The sequence below is a fragment of the Cynara cardunculus genome (genome assembly GCF_001531365.2).
Source record: "Cynara cardunculus var. scolymus isolate 2C chromosome LG 3, CcrdV1, whole genome shotgun sequence".
NCBI lineage: Eukaryota > Viridiplantae > Streptophyta > Magnoliopsida > Asterales > Asteraceae > Cynara > Cynara cardunculus.
Genome location: NC_037530.1, coordinates 8,911,891 through 8,930,753, shown reverse-complemented (window position 1 = coordinate 8,930,753; position 18,863 = coordinate 8,911,891). Strand labels below are relative to the sequence as shown.

Sequence of the window (18,863 nt, the reverse complement as noted above, 5' to 3'; positions counted from 1 at the left end):
TGTTTATTTGCAGTTAGTTACACGAATTCAGATATGGAGCTTTAATAAGTTGTACTTACGCACAATTTACTTGCAATCTTGAGTTTTAAGTAATATGCATTAATAAACAATAGTTTACGCATAAAAAATAGTTTTTAAGAGTTTTTGTCAAATGCTTTATAATATAGTATATATTTAAGATTATAAGTAAATTGTGTGTAAGTATAACTTATTAAAGTTTCATGTTTGAACTCGTGTAACTAACTGCAGATAATCATAATCAAATAGAGGATTTTAAATATAAAAAATGTAAAATATAGTTAGGATAATCATTGACTTCTAACAAAATACTTGATCGTTATCTTTACAAAAATTATATTATTAAACAAAAAATAAAAAAAATGAATGAAGGAAACACAAAAATGAGAAATTTTAAATAGTTAGTTTGGTACTAATATCAATATTTTTTTTTCATTTTTTTATGATATCTTCATATTTATATTTTATTCAAAAATAAAAACATTATCGTTTCTCAAAACCACATAAAATCATATTATAACATTGATTGAGACAAAAAAAAAAAAAAACGAAATATTAAAATCGAGATATACCTCGCTACAAGTTTGTATTTCATATATAATTATATATAGGCGAATGATCATGTGAGAAAGAGAATTAAGGTGAGAAACGTAAGAAGAGATCTGAACCCTTGATCACCTTTAATCTCAAATCCACCAGTCCGGTTGATACGGAGACTGATCTGGTGCATTTCGGTGTATCAATCCTAATTGAAGAGTTCCACTAGATCAATTCCCTTATAATGAGCAATTCATGAGTTGTTTTAGGATTAAAAGTGATCAAGAGTCGGAAAAAAAAACTTTAGCCGGATCCAATGGCTTTTAAAACGAATCTAAAACAAATCTTATGATGTTTTCGAAAGTTACCTTATCAAATTTGTAGCAGGTTTTGACGGAACATTTAACAACCAAATCAAGTTTCCTCGATGTAGATCCAGACACAAACACGGTTGGCTTCTATCGCTGTATATGACATAAAAGAAAGAAAATGTTTCTTTTCTGTTATTCTGGTAATCTCTAAATTTAAAAATACTTAGGGGGCGTTTGGTTCGTAGAATGGAATTCGATGGAATTAGAATTCATCAAATGAATTTGACTTTGAGGGAATGGAATGAAATCTGATGGAATTTAACCATGCCTTGTGATTGCGTTTGGTTGCATGGAATTGGATTAGGGAAGGAATCTGTAGGAAAGAAATTAAAATCCTAACATATTGCCATGGAATTGTAAAATCTATGTGTGAAGGAATCGATTGGAATTGAAAGGATTCCATAGTCTTATTCCATGAACCAAACACTCTATTTGGAATTTGGTCAAATGATTGGACATTCCAATTCCTTTCAATTCCTTTCAATTCCCATGATCCAAACAGCCCATAAGTTTCCTCTATGGTAATCTCTAAGATAAACACTATCAAGTTTTCTCTATAGGTGGTCCTTTAAGATAAACCGTATTTCCCAAACATGGGTCGGGATTTTGATTATCCTTAAGCCTAAATAAAATTTTATTAATCATAATAAAATTAATACGTAAAATATACATATAAAACCTTGTAATTATTATAATTACACTTTTAACACATACTTTAGTTATTCTGTTAGAATAATTATTTTTAACAATCAACATGACATAACTAGCGTTTCTTGTTATCCATAACCATATGGAAGCATATGTATTTTTTGTGTACGACCAGGGACGGACCTATAATCTTTTTTGAAATGGTGGCACCTTTTTTTTTTGATTAACCTGRATATCCAACCCGCTATGCGAACCGACTAATCCCAGGACAACCACTTGCTTTGCAAATAGTCCGGAGTCACTGCATTTGAACCTCCGTGGCCAGAAGGGGATTTTTATTCCTCCTTGGATTTGAACCTGAGACCTCCTGATACTTTTGACCTTTTGAGCCAAGCTCAAACCAATGAGGCACCACCTTTGTGGTTAAATGGTGGCACCTTTGATTACAAGAAACAAACATAGAGATATTTTTCACAAAATCATCATTGTTTTGTTGGTTAGTTCATTGCTTTTCATATGCGAGGTCATGCATTCAAGTTTTTTTTATTACAATTTTATTCTTCAAAAAACGTAATAAATCTAAAATTAAAAGCTAAAAACTAAGAAAATGACACTAACAAGATTAGAACTCGTGTCTGGGATGGAAGAAAAGTCTTGCAAACTAATTATACCAAGGAAAATTTATGTTCTCACTTTAGTTTCAAAATACATATGGGTGTCACATAACAAATTAATACGGTGACACTTTTCATGACCCTAAATTTTTTTACATTACAATGGATAAACAATACTCTCGCATGAGCCACCATATGCTCTACATTGGATCCGTCCATGTGTGCAACCTTATAGATTTACATACACATTTGTAGTATTATTGTGTGACATGTGTCGTTAGCATATAAAAACTTACACACATGTTGTCTGTTGTTTACACAATCTACTTGCGTATGATTACACACATTTACGTTCTAAGATGTTGATTTCATTTTTTCGTCTTTTAGCACCTGCTGTTACATACACTTTAACAAGTGTATACTCTAATCCTCCCAAAACACTATCAACCCTTTAATTCTTTTGTAAATTCAATCACATAAAACAACCAGACGATTCGTTAAAATTATCAACACTAAATACAAATTTACAATAAAATAACATGAACGTTTATTACATCTCGATCTATCAGTCTTTCTCCAAAAGGGTGTGACGTCACCCTTTAAAGCACCCCCATTGTATGGATTTTACGGTTATCATGGAGGAGGTAAATTGTATGTCTGACGAGCTAACAGATGATTCTTAGTGGGTTGGTGCCTCAATCATAGTCATGAACACAGTCATATCCTATTTAATACTGCAATATCCTAATTTATATACATCAATCTAGTCCATTACGAAAATTCATATTTGTTACGGAAACAAATTTATCCTTGTCATTCGTCTACTATCAATAACTCCGTTTCCATAAAATCATTAAAGATGACCTTTCTATAATTCTCTTAAGTTTATTCAATTTTTTTATTATTCCTATACATTTTTTTGCAACATGATCCTACCATTGGATTGGATTGGTTTTAGCAAGTTTTTGATCAAGATAATTCTTATTTTGCTCACTAGACTCGGGATCACGTGAGATTAGTTTGTTTTCGTAAGACCTATGAGACCACTTTTTTACACTTAAAACTTTACAGTAAAACATTGTGAAGACAACCTTCATAATGTTTTTACTGTGAATGTTTGATTTTTTTTTTTACTTTCACATTGTTCTATTGTGAAATTTCAAGTGTAAAAAAATAGTCTCATAAGTCTCACGAAAACAGCCTGTTCATCCTTGCTCACCCATCAACCATATTAATTAATCTAATCTATTAAACATTCAAAATAAAAATAACTATCTTTTTTATAACAAAATACATTTAAAAAAAATCCCGTTAGATCAATTAAAATGACATTATTATCAAATATTATAAACTACGAATAATTTTTTTTACTTGTCCTTCTAACGACATAATGAATATTTTATCGTTTCATAGTTGTGTCTTTTCAGTTATGTTTGTCATGATATTAGATGAAATTAAAAAGAAACATTAAATTTAAGTTTAAAACCGGTTTTTTCAACATTACATGCAGGAACAGACACAGTAGGAAGAGGGGGAAACTCAATTTTTTTCCTAGGTTAAAATTTAGGTTTTACATGATTTATCTTTCATTTCCCCCATTACATTTTTCCACGGCCCTCAACCCCAATCGAAACCGTTACTCTAACCAAAAAAATCTATTGAAATCAATCAGAAAAACCAAAAAAGTTATTCGAAATCGACAAAAACACTAAAAAAAACCTCTTGAAATCAACAAAAAAACTTTAAAAATCACTCGAAAGGTTGTAATTAGATTAAAAACACATCTGACGACTTTACATGTCTTTAGTCTACCTTAAAAGTATCCCACTAAACAAAAATCCTAGATCCGTCATTGTTACATGCTAACAATAACGTTAACTAATGTATGTTTTAGTCAAACGACTTGTAATTCTTTTACACTGTATTACAAGTTTTGAATGAGTCAAACGGTACCGCACCATAAAATACACTTTGGTTAAGCAAAAGTAGCAGAAATTACGGATATGATCCCACATCGTCCAAGTGGGGAAAAAGAAGAGTGCAGAGGTCTATAAAAGAAGGCCTACGGGGACGGAGAAAAATTGCCTTAAACTAATGAGTAAGGAAAACAAAGCGAGCGGTGAGAGCCGGTCGCCGCGCTACTCATAACCAAAATGAGCGCATGAATTTATGGAGGGGTTATAGGCTGGCCAAGTGTTGACGCTGCTTACTTTTGCAGAACTCACTTGTGCGGGCCTCCCGATCCCACCCCCAATCACAGTTCTCAATTCTTTTGCTCTAATTCATTCCTGTTTACAAGAACTTCGATTAAATTCTGATTCTAGGTTTAAAATCGGTTTTGATCTTGTATTAGTTGATTTTAATGCCATTTCGTAAGCGATTTAGGTGTCGAGCCACATCGAGAGAACCATGAATTTTGGCAAAAAGGGTTTACGGAATTTGTGATTATGTTTAAACCGTCTTTTGATTGCAATTTGTTCATCTGGTTTATGAATAATAGGGTTTCCGGCTCGTGTTTCCTTAAGATGGTAAATATGATCGGTGAATTTCATTGGGAACGTATAAAGCAAAAACAAAAGTGAGTTTGATCAATTTCTTTCCGTTTGGTATGTCGAATTGTATCTAAAATTGTTGCAATACTTACTATTTTGTGTTTAAATCATGCTTTGCGTTGGTTTTCGGAAAGATTCGTACGTATTTTCCGTTAGATGTTACGAAACAGATTGATTTCGGTTCATAAAGCTCTTAACCTTTGTATTTTTTTAATCACGAGGCTTTTAGGGTAGGCTCAAACGCTTACTTCAAGTGAAAACTAGTCACATTCTTCAAGCTTCTGAAGGTGTTCCCGATGTTTGTTGCATCATTTAAGAAGCTTGTGATGTTTAACATTTCTCATTTGAAGCAAGTCAATCATCGTGTTATAAACCTATGATGTTTTGTATAATATAGATCACTGCAACTGTTGTTTTGTTCTTCGAACATGCCCACTTCGTTACTCTCTAGGCTAAGGCTGCTGGGAGTATTCTTTGTTTTACTGCTAATTAGATGTAAACCCATTGGAATTTGATGATGTTTTTGTTATTCTAAATGTTTGGTTGAGATATCATTGTAACCCTTTTAAGATGTGATGTTTTGTCCTATTCTTTGTAGTTATATTACGTTTATATTTGTGGGTCTCGTGTAGATATGGTTTTACTTGATTTGAGAATGCGGCTTGCGAAATGAGAATCAAGGAAAATTGCATATACAAACATAATCTTGAGGCCTATGTATTTGATTTTGCGATCATAGCGTGTTGTATCGGAAATGACATATTAGTATTTGTAGTAATGTGTTTCAAATTGTGTATTTGATGTAACCCTCTTCTTGGCTGATTGTATGTATGTTCTTAAGGAAATACACATAATTGACTTGCCAATGATAATAAAGGTAGACAGGGAAATTGTGAAATCGGATGCCCGATGTTGCAAACTTAAGTGCTTGCTAATTGCTTTCATATGATTTGGATTTTTGTGATAATCATACCAAATTAAAGGTGAGTCTCATAGATGTTATTAGGGGATTGAGAAGATAGTCACATGAATTCAAATACTACCAAAAGCTCTATGCCTGATGTGGAAGGCTAGTAGAAGCCAAAACTCTTCACAAATGGGGGTTAGATAAGGCTTAGCCAATATGCATCACTGTCGAACCAAATTGTGGTATGTGCGAGGATTTTGTGGTTGTAGGTTAATACTTTGTTAAGATAAGGTCATCGTGTTTTCACCTCTCGCTTGACTGTACATTGGTAAGTGTGGCATTGCTAGTGGTCCCGATACTTGCTCATATTTCCATTGGTATCTAAGTCATGTCTTTATGCTCTTTTCTTGTATGAAGTTTGTAGTTTGTCAATTTCTGTAGCTGGGCCCGCAGCCAACTCTTTCATTGGACAATTTCTAATTCCTACAGATACATCATTTCACTGCTATATGTTTCATCTACATTATTGAACATGTGTTTCACCTGTGCAGGTTGCAGAATAGTTCTAGCTACTTCAACTTTAGGCCAGGGCGCAAAGTGAATCTAGAAAATCTATCCAAATTTTAGGTTGATTTCTTTATATGCTTAGTTTATAGTCGAGAAACATATAAAATTTATGATGGTGATTGAGGTGCTGAAATGATCCCCTCTTTTGATGGCTCACAGTCAAGTGAGTTTCTTGATCTATGAATTTATGATGGTGATTGAGCTGAATCTCCTCGTAAGGTTGTTGATGCATGAACATTGACTTCTCAACTTGAGATATGCATCCTAAAAAAGCTGACTGGAAGAAATAGGTCACAGAGCTGAGCCAGTCATTAAGCTCCTGGATCGTGTTCTTCAAGTCGCCCGTTGCTTTCTTATCATTCACACTCAGCTAGGTAAGAAATTAGAAAAGCCAATATGTCACCACCAGGCATAGCAATAAAAGGCAATAATCACTATATTGTCACTCAGTTAAGAAAATGAGTCGAGTTTTGTTGTGCATTTAGAGCCGTTGGTCTTCTTGACGTGGCAATGAAGCTAAAAGTAGAGGTCATTTTTCATGGTCATGTTTTATTGTCGTCACGAGGATTATATACATGCCATGCAGGGGCAGATCTAGCCCCCAGTCAAAGACCAAAAATGTTTGTGACTAGCTTAAATTTTCTATTTTTACCCTCGTCTTACATGGTTTCCCTCCAGTCCCATATGGCCAGCCATATGCTTGCCTCCCCCAAGTCCCATCCAACGTGCCCCGACCCCATTAATTTCCTGGATCCACCACTGATGCTATGCATCCTTAAAGTGATGACCATTTGTACTCGTACAAGAACGGTGGATAAATCACTGTAGTATTCTTTGGTTTTCCAGGAGGTACACCTTCAACTTGAGGGACACAATTATTAACTTTTCCAAGTGTTCTAGGGCAGTTTCTCGGCCTGGGGATATAGTTAAGACTTGTCCTGAATTTTTTGTAGTGTCTATAGTATGGCGGGCTGGGGTTGTAATGCATGTGCACATGCCGTGACAGAGGCATTAAGGCGCATTAGCATGCCTTTTGCACTTCGCTCCTTGCATCAGAGCTAAGGAGCCCTCTCCAAGAGTTTTTTCTTTTGTACACCGTTAGTTCAAATTAAAATGGCCCATTTCGTGATTTTTTGTAATTATGAGGTTGAGGTTGAGGTTGGATTGGTGTTACCAACACGATTATGTGCTTTGTTATGTCTCAAGTGGCAGAGAAAATGGCTGCTAAATCGTGATTCTTGAAGTAGCATCCTTTTCTGGTTCACAAAAACATACAGACAAGTACATAGACCATACTCTCTTCTTTCAAGTCATTCTGCAACTTCCTGTTCTACAGTTTGTGTGCTTGCTGCCTACATAAACCATCTTCAGGACTGCATCAAATCCTAGAGGTGAACAGCTTGGTTAGGAGTGCCATTGTAACCTTAAAGATGGGGAATTTTCCGTGCTGCTTCTACTCTTTCTTGTTTGCAATTTTCCATAGAGAGGTTTTTTTTTTGCCTCGTTGCTTTTGAAGAAGATATCAAGAGGGGTGAATTGGAGTTGTACATGTTTTGGTGCATTCATCTTGCTTCAACAGTTTGTGCCACTTGAAACTTATGTCTACTTTTTCTCAACAGGGATCAGCAAAAGGAAGAAGACAAACCAATCACTTGATTATAGCAGTCTAGGAAGAAAAACAGAAACCCCCAAGAAACACTGAATCTGATAATATCTCCCTAGATTAATTAAGATAATAAATGAGAGGCTGAGTCAGATGATTGAAAACTTTTGCAAGAACTGGCGAAGTTTTGAGTATAAGGAACTAAAGGAAGTTGAGATCTTTTGCCTGTCAACCAATCATAGAGCACCAAATCGCCGCATGGACAATTCTAAATGCCCCTACAGCAACAGTAACTAGTAGCATACCCATCAAGAATGCCATATGTCACATCCTTATTTGCTCAAGGTTGAAGATGATAAATCCGTTGGCTTTTTATGGCGTTCCTCCAAGTAGGAGTACTGGTGAATTGGTTTCAAGTTTAGAGAATGTTGGGCCAGTGGTCACGTGGAGGGTGGTTGCCTAATGGGATTCCTACAAGACAGAAATTTTCATTCCCAAATCTCCTCTAGCCTCTTCTCCACCAGTTATCATCTATCTCCCACATGGACTCAGTGGCCCACCCCACCATCTCTCCTCCATTTTCATCTCTATATAGTAACTTGTAATTCATTTTCCTCGCTTCATGATCGCTCTATACTACACCAATTGATCTTTATACTTGCCCATTTTTTTATTACTAAAACATTGAAGATCTTTGTGATAAGATCATGGGTGACTCTTCAGCTTCATACATACACATGGTATAGTAACAAGAACCAATATAAATATCAAGTTTTTGTTTCCAAATTTTGATTCATGGTATTATAAATAGATATATATATATGATCATATAACATGTTGTTTAACTTAATCTAGGTACAACATCTGATAGAGAAGTGTCTGATCTTCCACATGAGCAAAGAAGAGTGCATGGAAGCCCTTTCTAAACATGCAAACATCAAGCCAGTCATTACCTCAACCGGTTAGTTTCCTACCTTCAACCATATGCACATCACTTAAATGAGAGCATGCAAGTCAATATCCACATGGCAAGATCATCAAAGGCTCGAGAGATCTCATTTTTTGAAGTGGAAACTCGTTTAAACCATAAGCACATGATTTTCTTCTATAAAAAGAGCAATTGATCCAAGTAGCTCTACTTTGGTACATGAATAGCATCATGCATACTGTTGTATTGGGGGGGGGGGGGGTTGGTGGTGCCATGGACTTCCTGCAACCTTGACATCCCAAGGGCAGGCGTTACATGATCACAGTAGTAACTGTCACATTAGTAACACTGATATGTTCCTTTCTGAAAGTGAGAGGTTGCATAAAGTCACTGATGGTTGGTTAGCCTACGTCCTACCCATCCTGGACCCTACCTTCGAGTGGAACATACTGGGTTCAACCCCACTCACGTGAAGGTTGTGAGTTTGAATCCCATGTTGCATTGAAAATTCTACTTGTATACTTCCACCTTGCAATAAATAACAGAATCGTGGATTATTAAACTCCATTGACCTACCTGTAGAAATTTTTGGACCATGCAAACTAGAAATATTTTTTCTTTAGTTTGGAATCCATCTAGCACTGAACGTAACGGTAATCCTCTGGTTGAACATAATTAACTTGATTATGCAGTGTGGAATGAGTTAGAAAAAGAGAACAAGGAGTTCTTTGAGTCTTACTTGCAGTCTCAATCGTCAAGCGGAGTAAATCGAATGTCCGAAGCAGAGACGAGCGAGTTGATTCAAAAGATAATATCTGACAATCAGTCAAACAAGGACGACTGAGTAGCTTTTGCTTTCTAATATTATAAGATATGGGACTCATTTCTATTTTCTCAAGGCAGCTTGTTACAAACATATAGATCGCCTACCCCATCTCAGTGTATCGACATATGTAGGCAGTAGGTATAGGGTACGATGTATTATTGGTCTCGGTGAAATGACTAGATTGCCCTTGGGGGGGGGACAATGACCGGGTTGTTTTACGATATGACATAGGGGTATTTTAGTAAATTGGGTTGGGGTGGGGGTGTTGAATCTTAGTGTATCAAAATTGCTGGGAAGAAGTCACTTTCTAGTGCAGTGGTTCAGCAGCTTAATAGATGTAGCAGTGGGTGGGGGAGATCTATGTGATGTGAGGATTGTCCCTTTTTTGTTCTTATGTTTGTAATAATAAATGAAGCTAAAATTGTTGGTCTATCACTTGTCCATTTCATTTACTTCTTTTCTATTTCTATTTCAATTTTAATTTATAAACCAATGGTTCTTTGGCCCATGTTTCAAGACTCAGTAGGTCCGATGATTATGGGATTCACCTTTCAGGACTTGCAGACCAACATGGTAACTATATTATTTGAGTTATAATTACTATTTCCCTCGTTTAAATTGGTCTCCTAATCATTTTCTATTGAGTTGATCCAACTGTTGATACTTCTGCAGACCTAGCTAAGACCAAAAATTTAACACAAATATGCAATTGTGACGGTTAAGTATGTAATTGCAACGGTAAACTGGTTGAATTTGACATTTTTCTTTGTCTTTTAGCTAGGTCTATAATATTGCGGACATGATATTGTGGATGTAGTAACATTTGGGTCAATCTGGAAGAGAAATGGTCAGGAGACCAATTTGAATGAGAGAAATGGTCATATTTTATATTTTTTTATTGATGGAAATCTCTTATAAACCTTTTATGTCTGATTCGTTAAAAGGTTAGGCCATTTAGACTATTTTGGTTTTTCCAATTTTCAGAGGCATTATTGATGGAAATCTCTTATAAACCTTTTATGTTTGATTCGTTAAAAGGTTAGGCCATTTAGACTATTTTGGTTTTTCCAATTTTCAGAGGCACTTGTGTGTTAATGTCCTCTTATCTAGTAAGAGGTAAACCAACATCTTATTTGCTTCTTATTGTTCTCCAAATCCTCAGTTATCAATCGATTAACCGTGTAGGGTCCTTCCGCAGGACAATTGGATTGTAAGTGTGTCTCTATGATATGTAAGTAGATGAACTCATATAGGGTCGAGCTCTGGGACCTTAGATATTGTGGTGGAATTTGAGAGAAGTTAGATAATGAGATTCAAATTAAATGAATTCACATATAACAACACATATTTTCCCTTTACCTACCTTTTAATCTACCCAACCACAAGGGTGGTGTCTGATTGGTTAGAGCTTGGCTCCAAAGGTCAAAAGTACCAAGAGATCCCAGGTTCAAATCCAAGGAGGAATAAAAATCCCCTTGTGGCCACGGAGGTTCAAATGCAATGACTCCGGGCTATCTGCAAAGCAGGTGGTCGCCCTGGGATTAGTCGACTCGCATAACGGGTTGGATATCCAGGTTAATAAAAAAACAATCTACCCTTAAATTTTCAACACCAACATACTCTCCATAATTCAATTATAATATTTCTTATTTTTTTAACTACCTTTTATTTATTTTATTTTATGACTTTGTAGCATAATAACCAAAGCAAAAATCAATTTTCATATGTACCATCTTTGAGATAGAGTTACTTGCTTCCTTTGTCTTATGGACCATTTAAAGTTGTACGGATGACATCGAAAAAATCTCGACAAAGTCGATGCAATTCGAAATAGGAACTTGGTTTGATTTGATACCAAATAGGAACTTCCAGATGTGACAAGGTAATGGTAAAATTCCAACCAGTTATTTGGCTTGATCTAATACTGGTCTAGTCAAAAAAAGTATGTTATTTGTCTAATATGTGTTTTTGCAAATTTGTTTTGATGTGATAAATGGGCCGACATATATCATCAAATTAATAGAGCATTATTGTCTGGGGATAGGCTAAATGCCTACCTATAGATTTGCTATATCGTAACAACACATCCTACATGTATAGAACATGAGATCCTTATAATCCTCAAGTAAAATGAGATCTATGAGCTTTTTATAAGACTCAAGTAGTAGGCTACCAATAATTTTCACCATGGTTTTATGTTGAATTCAAAGTAATATGGTCAGTATGTTGCTTCGGGCTTTGGGGCGTTATAAAAGGTATAAGAGCTGATCTTTGTACCCATCGGGATGGTGAGATAGACCTCATCGAGCATGATGAGTCCTTGAGGGGTGTTTGTAAAATTTTAGACGAATCCTACATCTTCGATTTACAAAGAGGAAGATTCTAAGCAGGCCTCACGAGTGCGTCAATAGTTTAAGTGAGAGAATTTGTAACAACACATCCCACATGGATTGAGAACGGGATTTATGAGCTCCTTATAAGGCTCAAGTAGTGAGCTACCAATAACTTTCATCATGATTTTAAGTTGATAATATAAGATTTGACTTGATTTCGATATAAATTGGTATGCATATAACAAAACCATATTGACCTTTTTCCAAACCTTTTAACCTATCTTCAAATTTTGAACATCAATATGCTCTCACTATTGCAATTTTTAATCTTTCTTATATTTTTAATCACCTTTTATTTATTTTATATATGACTTTGTAACACCAGTAATAAAACAAAAATCAGTTTTCATATATTACTATCATGGGTTGCTTGTTTCGCTTTTCTTATGGACCGTTAAAATCGAATATAGATAGGTTCGAAAAAATCTCGGTAAAAACAAAGTTGTTCAAAAAATCTGTCTTGTTGGTTCGGTCCATGGTCCATGGTCCAAGCTTTTGGTCTTGTTCATATTAAAAAATTTATAAACCAAAGGGTTTTTATCTGGTCTAGTGGTTGAGGTCTAATCTAGTTCAAACAAAAAAAATGGTCTTTACTTCACTTGGTTTGTCTCAAAAAAAAAAAAATTGGTCCAAAACAAGATTGACAATCTGCTATTGCTTAGATTAATACAGACTAGTTCGTTAGACCCGATCCATATGCCCATCTTTAACACTACTGATAAAAATGTATATTAACATGAGTTTATTAAAAGAATGTATAATTATTCATATGCTACTTAAAATAAAGAAAAGTTACCTACCACAAGGGTGGTGTCTAATTGGTTTGAACTTGGCTCCAAAGGTCAAAAGTACCTCGAGGTTCCAGGTTCAAATCCAAGGAAAAATAAAAAACCCCTTGTGGCTACGAATGTTCAAATGTGGTGACTCCGGATTATCTGCAAAGTAGGTGGTTGTCCTGAGATTAGTCAGCTCGCATAACGGGTTAGATATTCAGGTTAATAAAAAATAATTACCTATTATCCTTAATTAATTAGTTTTTTTTTTCTTTTGTTTGTTTGTCGTCTAAATTTCAAAAAAATAATAATCTAAATTACTATTACTATTATTATTATTATTGTTTTTCCCCTGTGTATGTATATATATATATATATATATATGTATAAAAAATATAATATTAAATATAATATAATATTTTATAATAATAAATGTTTATGTAATATAATATAATTAATAGATATGGACAAAACAGAAAAAGACGGAATCAGATAAAAAGATGAAAAATCCCATATTTAACTGAAATTTTTAACAGAGTTAGTGACCATGAATGATTTTCAAAGCAAAATAAAACAACAGGAATGCTAACCGCAGTTTACTCTAAATAGAAACTTGTTGCATTTTCTTTGGAAGTACAAAATTTCAAAAGTCTACGATATTAGTTTGTATCCAAAGACTAGTTTGTATCTAAGGACTAGTTTGTTTCAGCAAAACAAAAAGGTCCATCGGCATCATTTGCTTTTCCAAAATTAAAATTCCTCTTTTAATTAAATAATCGACCCGTTTAACTTTTTCTATGCCAACAAAGAAAAACGGCTTGACAACTATTCTAAATGACAGATTTTGAATATGTTGTAAAATTGATTATTTGCAACTTGAAATTGTAATGATTAAATTATATGTAGTATTTAAAAAAAACTTATTCATTTTCAAATTACTCTGAATAATATTTTGTATAAACATGTGATGTAGTATAAAACACTCACTTTTAAAGACCAGTTACTGTAACTTTTTTTTTCCTGAAAAACAGGCAACAAACTACGTGATTAAATAGGAAAAAAAAGATACAAATAGCGCCGGGGGGGGGGGGGGGGGGCGCTAGCTTTCATCAAGAAGTAGAAAACACCTAAAAGACGATAACAAACAAAATTAGCAAGATGCTAACAATACGAAACTCAAAAACAATTTAAAGAAACCCAGACCAAGCAGGGGAGCCAAAACCCCCATACCACTTCGCCCACGACAAAGAGAAACTTTTGGCCCGCTTGGAAATCCAACGGAATGAGAGGTGTTGAAGAGCAAAAAAACAATCGACAACCTCAAGTGGGTCATTCGGGAAAACTCGATAGTTCCAAATTGTGTAAAATGGTGTCCATAAAGCTGTCTTCTAATAGTTAGGTTATATATGAGAACACCAACGCCTACTTATCAAGATCTAATTCGTAAAACATAGGGAAGCTCTTGCAAAGCCTAACTACTTGTGCTTAATTTTAATTAAACAATTATTTGATTTTCATTATTAGAATTTTAATAATCAATTTAAAAACATACGTCCAAATATCGGGGAAAAAAGAACAAAAATAAAAGGGATTTGGACGAGAGTTGAATTGGTGTGTGTTTTTGCATGCATATTGTTTTGATGTGATAATAGACCGACATTTGGCATCAAAATAAGTAGTAATATTATGTCAGGTAGGTAGACTAAATGCATACCTATATGTATTTAAAATGTAAGTCTATCTACTAGTTTCATTTAAGGACATCTCCAACCTACTATTAAAAACACAAAAATGGAGGTTTAATATACTCCATCCACTCCTGTAACACTATAACAATAGAGGTCGTTATTTTTGGCTGCTTCATATGAAGGTTAAATTGTTGGCTCATGCATTTACATTTCAAACAGGTTATGCATGTTCAAGATCAAGCCAATAAACCAAACGTTCAAAATTGGTGAGTGGTAGAAACCATAAACTTGGAAAAGGAGGCAGTAGAAGCAGCTAGAAATGAAATGATCGATACTTGGAACACTTGAGGAGATATTACATCGACATAGATAAAACCTTTTCAACTGAATAAGAGAACAAAAGAAGGATAAGAACTCACGTTGATTGCTAAGTTCCAATACATATTTAAATATGATCATTATTGGCCTTGTAAACTGCATTAATACATCAAAATGCAGCCTGTGAGCCAAAGAACCGTCCTCTAAGAAAGGGCGGTTCATCGCCTAACCACCGACCACAACCTCTCATTGCCTGTGAGCCAAAGAACCGGTGAAAGGACAATCAAGATCAACTTTATAACTAATAGAGATAAGACGATAAATCAATAATCCTTTGTAACCAAGAGCTGCAAAAACAATTAAAGGAGATAGAAAGAAAGACAACTTAAAATATGCTTGTTGAATTATCATGAACCTATTGTGCAGACAAATCATGTAGTGTTGTAAACATAAGACGGTGAAACATCACCCATGTTACCTTGACTGAAGAGACAAGCCATGGAGGTCAGAAAGTGAACTGCTTTGCATACTGTTAGCTATTCTAGCACTATGAGAAAATTAGAATTACTTTTAGATAAAGAACACCATGGGCACATGTAGGTTCGGGCCTGAACACAATACAACATAGCAATAAAAACCATAAACATCGTGGATAGAGCTTATCAACCAGGCTATAAGAAGTATAAACTAAGGAAACTTAATCAAGCGGCCACGATGTACCGTACCTTATTGGTTTCCCTGTCGTCTATATATGTTTTCAGGATGTTGTCTGATTTATGAATTGCATCTTCACATCCTAACAATTGTGACAAACTCAAGATCAATGCAATGCCATATAAGCACGACTGTAAGAATAAAAATATCTCGGTTTAAGTTTAGTCGAGTGAAAACTCGAATTGAATATCTAAATAACGTGTCTATCTTTATAAGGTGTTCAAAGCTAATTGTTTCCATAACCATTTCATGAAGATATATCATACGTCAAGTTATTTTCCAAGACAAGTACCACTAAAATAACCTACACAATACCAATAACCCAAAATTTCATTAAAAACGCATTATAGAACACCAACACATATAAGTTAAAGATATATTTGTATCGATGCCACATGAATGTTGATTCTTGACATAAAAGCATTACCAGGTCATGAATAATAAGTTAAAGAAAATTTTCTCCATAATCCTTTTCGAAGGATGAAATAGAGCCAAGCAAAATAAACTACAAGTTTCACGTCGTCATTTATTGTACCAGGCATGTTCATTGATTTTTTTTTACGGTCAAATGAGTTGATAATTAACGATGCTATGAAATTAAAAAAAAAAACGGTTATGAAACTTTCGTAGTGGTTGCAAATTTAATATCAACGTTTTTTTTTCAATTTGAATTATTTGCTAAAACGATTGACGTAGAAATCAATTTGTTACAAAAACAAGTTTTAAAAATCTACCAGTTTAAAGTTCAAAATTAGCACTTGTGACATCGAGAGTCCCACTTTGTAGACAGGGGATGCAAGGATTGTAGTTAAGAGCCGCATTGTATAAGGAGCTACTACATCCATTTACATTTTCATGTGCAAGATTATCTATTAACATATACAGATTGTATCGTCAATACTAAATATCGTTAATATGAGAATAAACAAATTTAGAGAAAGGGCCAAAAAAGCGTTTTAATTACTCCTAAACTTGTTCCACCCAAATGTAAGCTTTGAATCTGCTTGTATCTTGAAGAAGAACCTGGTTATTTATATCCAAATAACCACAACAAAGTTTACAAACTTCCTAAATAAAATAAAGAATACTTCTACATCAACATAAAAATAAAACTTGAAACAGAAACAATTATATATATATATATATACACACACACACACATATATTGGTTCAGAGGAGGGTAACACGAAATAAACGCAATGTTCAAACTTAGACTATTCTATTTAACAAGTGTTATAAGGGTAACAATATACACATAAAAATGCTCGAAATTAGATCTAAATGAGGAACCAACTGATCCGAGAACTTGAACCCAATTCGTTTAAAAGGAATCAACAAATGATATTAACAGATTAGATGGACAATCTAGCAAAACAAATGATATCCAAATAACCACAACAAACTTCTACACTGATATAAAAATAAAAACTTGAAAATGTTTGGTTGAAGGAAAAGAACCTTGCAAGCTTTGCATCTGCTTGTATTCTGAAGAACAAAAACAAATAGAACTCCGTTTAAATTTATATCCATCTAATTCTGTTGAAATAGATAAGGATATGGATGAAGGTTTCGAGATTTGAATGGTTTCATCAAAATATGTTGTTAGCACATTTGAAGGGCTTTTATCAAAATCTATTGTTAGCGCATCACAGAGGGATGGTTTCATCGTGGCTTTCATGAGGTTGTACCAAAGCAAAAAAAAAAACAGTAAATTTAATAATTAAGTAATTTAACATTAAATAGCAGTGCTTAATGTTTAAGAAGATGTTTTTAAAAAATTAAGGCAGACGTTTTATAATATAGTATAGATTTAATATATTAACTAATATTTTATATTAATTTTTGGTAATTTATTTATTTTTGTGATTTAAATTGTAAATTAAATTTAAATAATTTATTTTTTATTAAAAAAACATAAACAAAAGTGTGCATATTTTTGTTATAATTTGCATAAACATATATAAAACATTTGAATGATAATTTTGGTCCATAAAACTTAAATATGCACATATAAGATTTGAAACTTTTTTAATGTAATATTTATCAATTAAAGAAAATCCTCCTCACTTTAGTTTTTAGAATACTTCATTAAATAAATAGTGTTAAAAATCTAGTAATAGTGTTTCTTAATTATAGAAAATAATTACTTATTATCATTATTATGTTTTAATTAAATAGTACAATAGTAAGTAAATATGTTATTTTATTATAGCATTAAAATATTTTTTTGAGGTCGTTTATTAAACACTTATCTTGTTAATTGCTTACCAATTCAATTACCTTATAATGTGAACATGATAAGGATCGAGAAACATACTGGTAAGAGGGGTTTTACCCCTAGATGATAAGCTAAGTCAGAGTGATAAAGTAAGTCAAAGTGATAAAGTAAGTCAAAGTGATGTCTCTTGCTATTAGGCATTTATCTAGTGTTGGTTGGAGTTGAATTTTTTTAGTATTAAACAAACCCACCATTTGTACTTTTATAGTATTTTTGGTGTTATTTATCAGGTCAGTCTGTTGCTTTGGGCTTTGAGGCGTTACAAATGGTATCAGTAACCATGGAATTTAAGTAAGTAAAATTTCAAATTTTTTTGTATTTATCTTTATTTCACCCGAAGAAGAGCAAAAATTAAGTATTTTAGAGTTTGGATGCGATTGGGTATGAAAGGGGTCAACAAAAGGTCATTTTGGTTTTGTTCATTTTGGGCACTTGGTGCACTCCCCGACCGTGAAAGATAGGACCCCGGCCATGAAATTTAGGATGAAAATTGGCTAGAAGCATGTTGGGCGCAGGCAACCCTGGCCATGCAACCCGGGATCGCGCCAGCCCGGTCGCGTACGGCCCCAACTCCTTTAAAACCCGTTTTTTATGCTCTTCCTCATTTCTCATCTGGAACTTGGTTCATTATCTTAGTATTTTCATGAAAATCACATTTGTTGGGATTAATGACCTAAATTCGAATTTTGTCTATAAATACTAGTCTCAAGATTTTAGATGAGTTTTATGAATGTATTTGACCACTTCCAAACATAATAAATGAAAGGTTATCTAAATGTGGATTTGTTGGCCATTTTTTATTTGAGATATATGCTGGGATAAACTTTTCAAGTAAGCACTAGGAGGTTTGACTCTTGAGGTGTTACCTTATTGATAGACACTAAGAACTCCGTCGTTTGAGGTGTTACCTTGGAGGTAGACACTAAGGGGCCGTTTACCAAATGCCTACTTGGGTAAGTGAACACCAAGTCATTTTACCTTACCTAATGAATATGGTAAGGATCAAGAATCTTACCCGGTAAAAGTGAGACAAGGACCAAGAGTCTTACCGGGTAAGTGAAGGTGATGACTCTTGTCATGGTAAGCGCTTACCGGGTAAATTGTTGCATACGATACCATTTTGGTGGA

The 18,863-nt window shown here is 34.0% G+C and overlaps 1 protein-coding gene and 1 non-coding gene across 2 annotated transcripts; both read left to right on the top strand.

Annotated features, from left to right (window-relative positions):
* Nucleotides 1-4,269: 4,269 nt before the first annotated feature.
* LOC112510671 lies at nucleotides 4,270-4,434 on the top strand. Its single transcript, XR_003069033.1, has one exon. It is a non-coding gene; the product is annotated as a U12 minor spliceosomal RNA (small nuclear RNA).
* A 4,013-nt stretch (nucleotides 4,435-8,447) lies between these two features.
* On the top strand, nucleotides 8,448-9,999 carry LOC112510482. The gene is made up of 3 exons (XM_025115904.1): nucleotides 8,448-8,557; nucleotides 8,673-8,778; nucleotides 9,438-9,999. Exons 1-3 carry the CDS (start codon nucleotides 8,525-8,527, stop codon nucleotides 9,587-9,589), a joined length of 291 nt encoding a protein of 96 aa, XP_024971672.1. The 5' UTR covers nucleotides 8,448-8,524; the 3' UTR covers nucleotides 9,590-9,999.
* The last annotated feature ends 8,864 nt before the right edge of the window (nucleotides 10,000-18,863 follow it).

Coding starts and splice junctions, on each gene's coding strand:
- LOC112510482 (XM_025115904.1), top strand. CDS start 8,525: ATGGGTGACTCTTCAGCTTCATACATACACATG. Junction 8,558..8,672: donor CAGCTTCATACATACACATG/GTATAGTAACAA, acceptor AACTTAATCTAG/GTACAACATCTGATAGAGAA. Junction 8,779..9,437: donor GCCAGTCATTACCTCAACCG/GTTAGTTTCCTA, acceptor TTGATTATGCAG/TGTGGAATGAGTTAGAAAAA.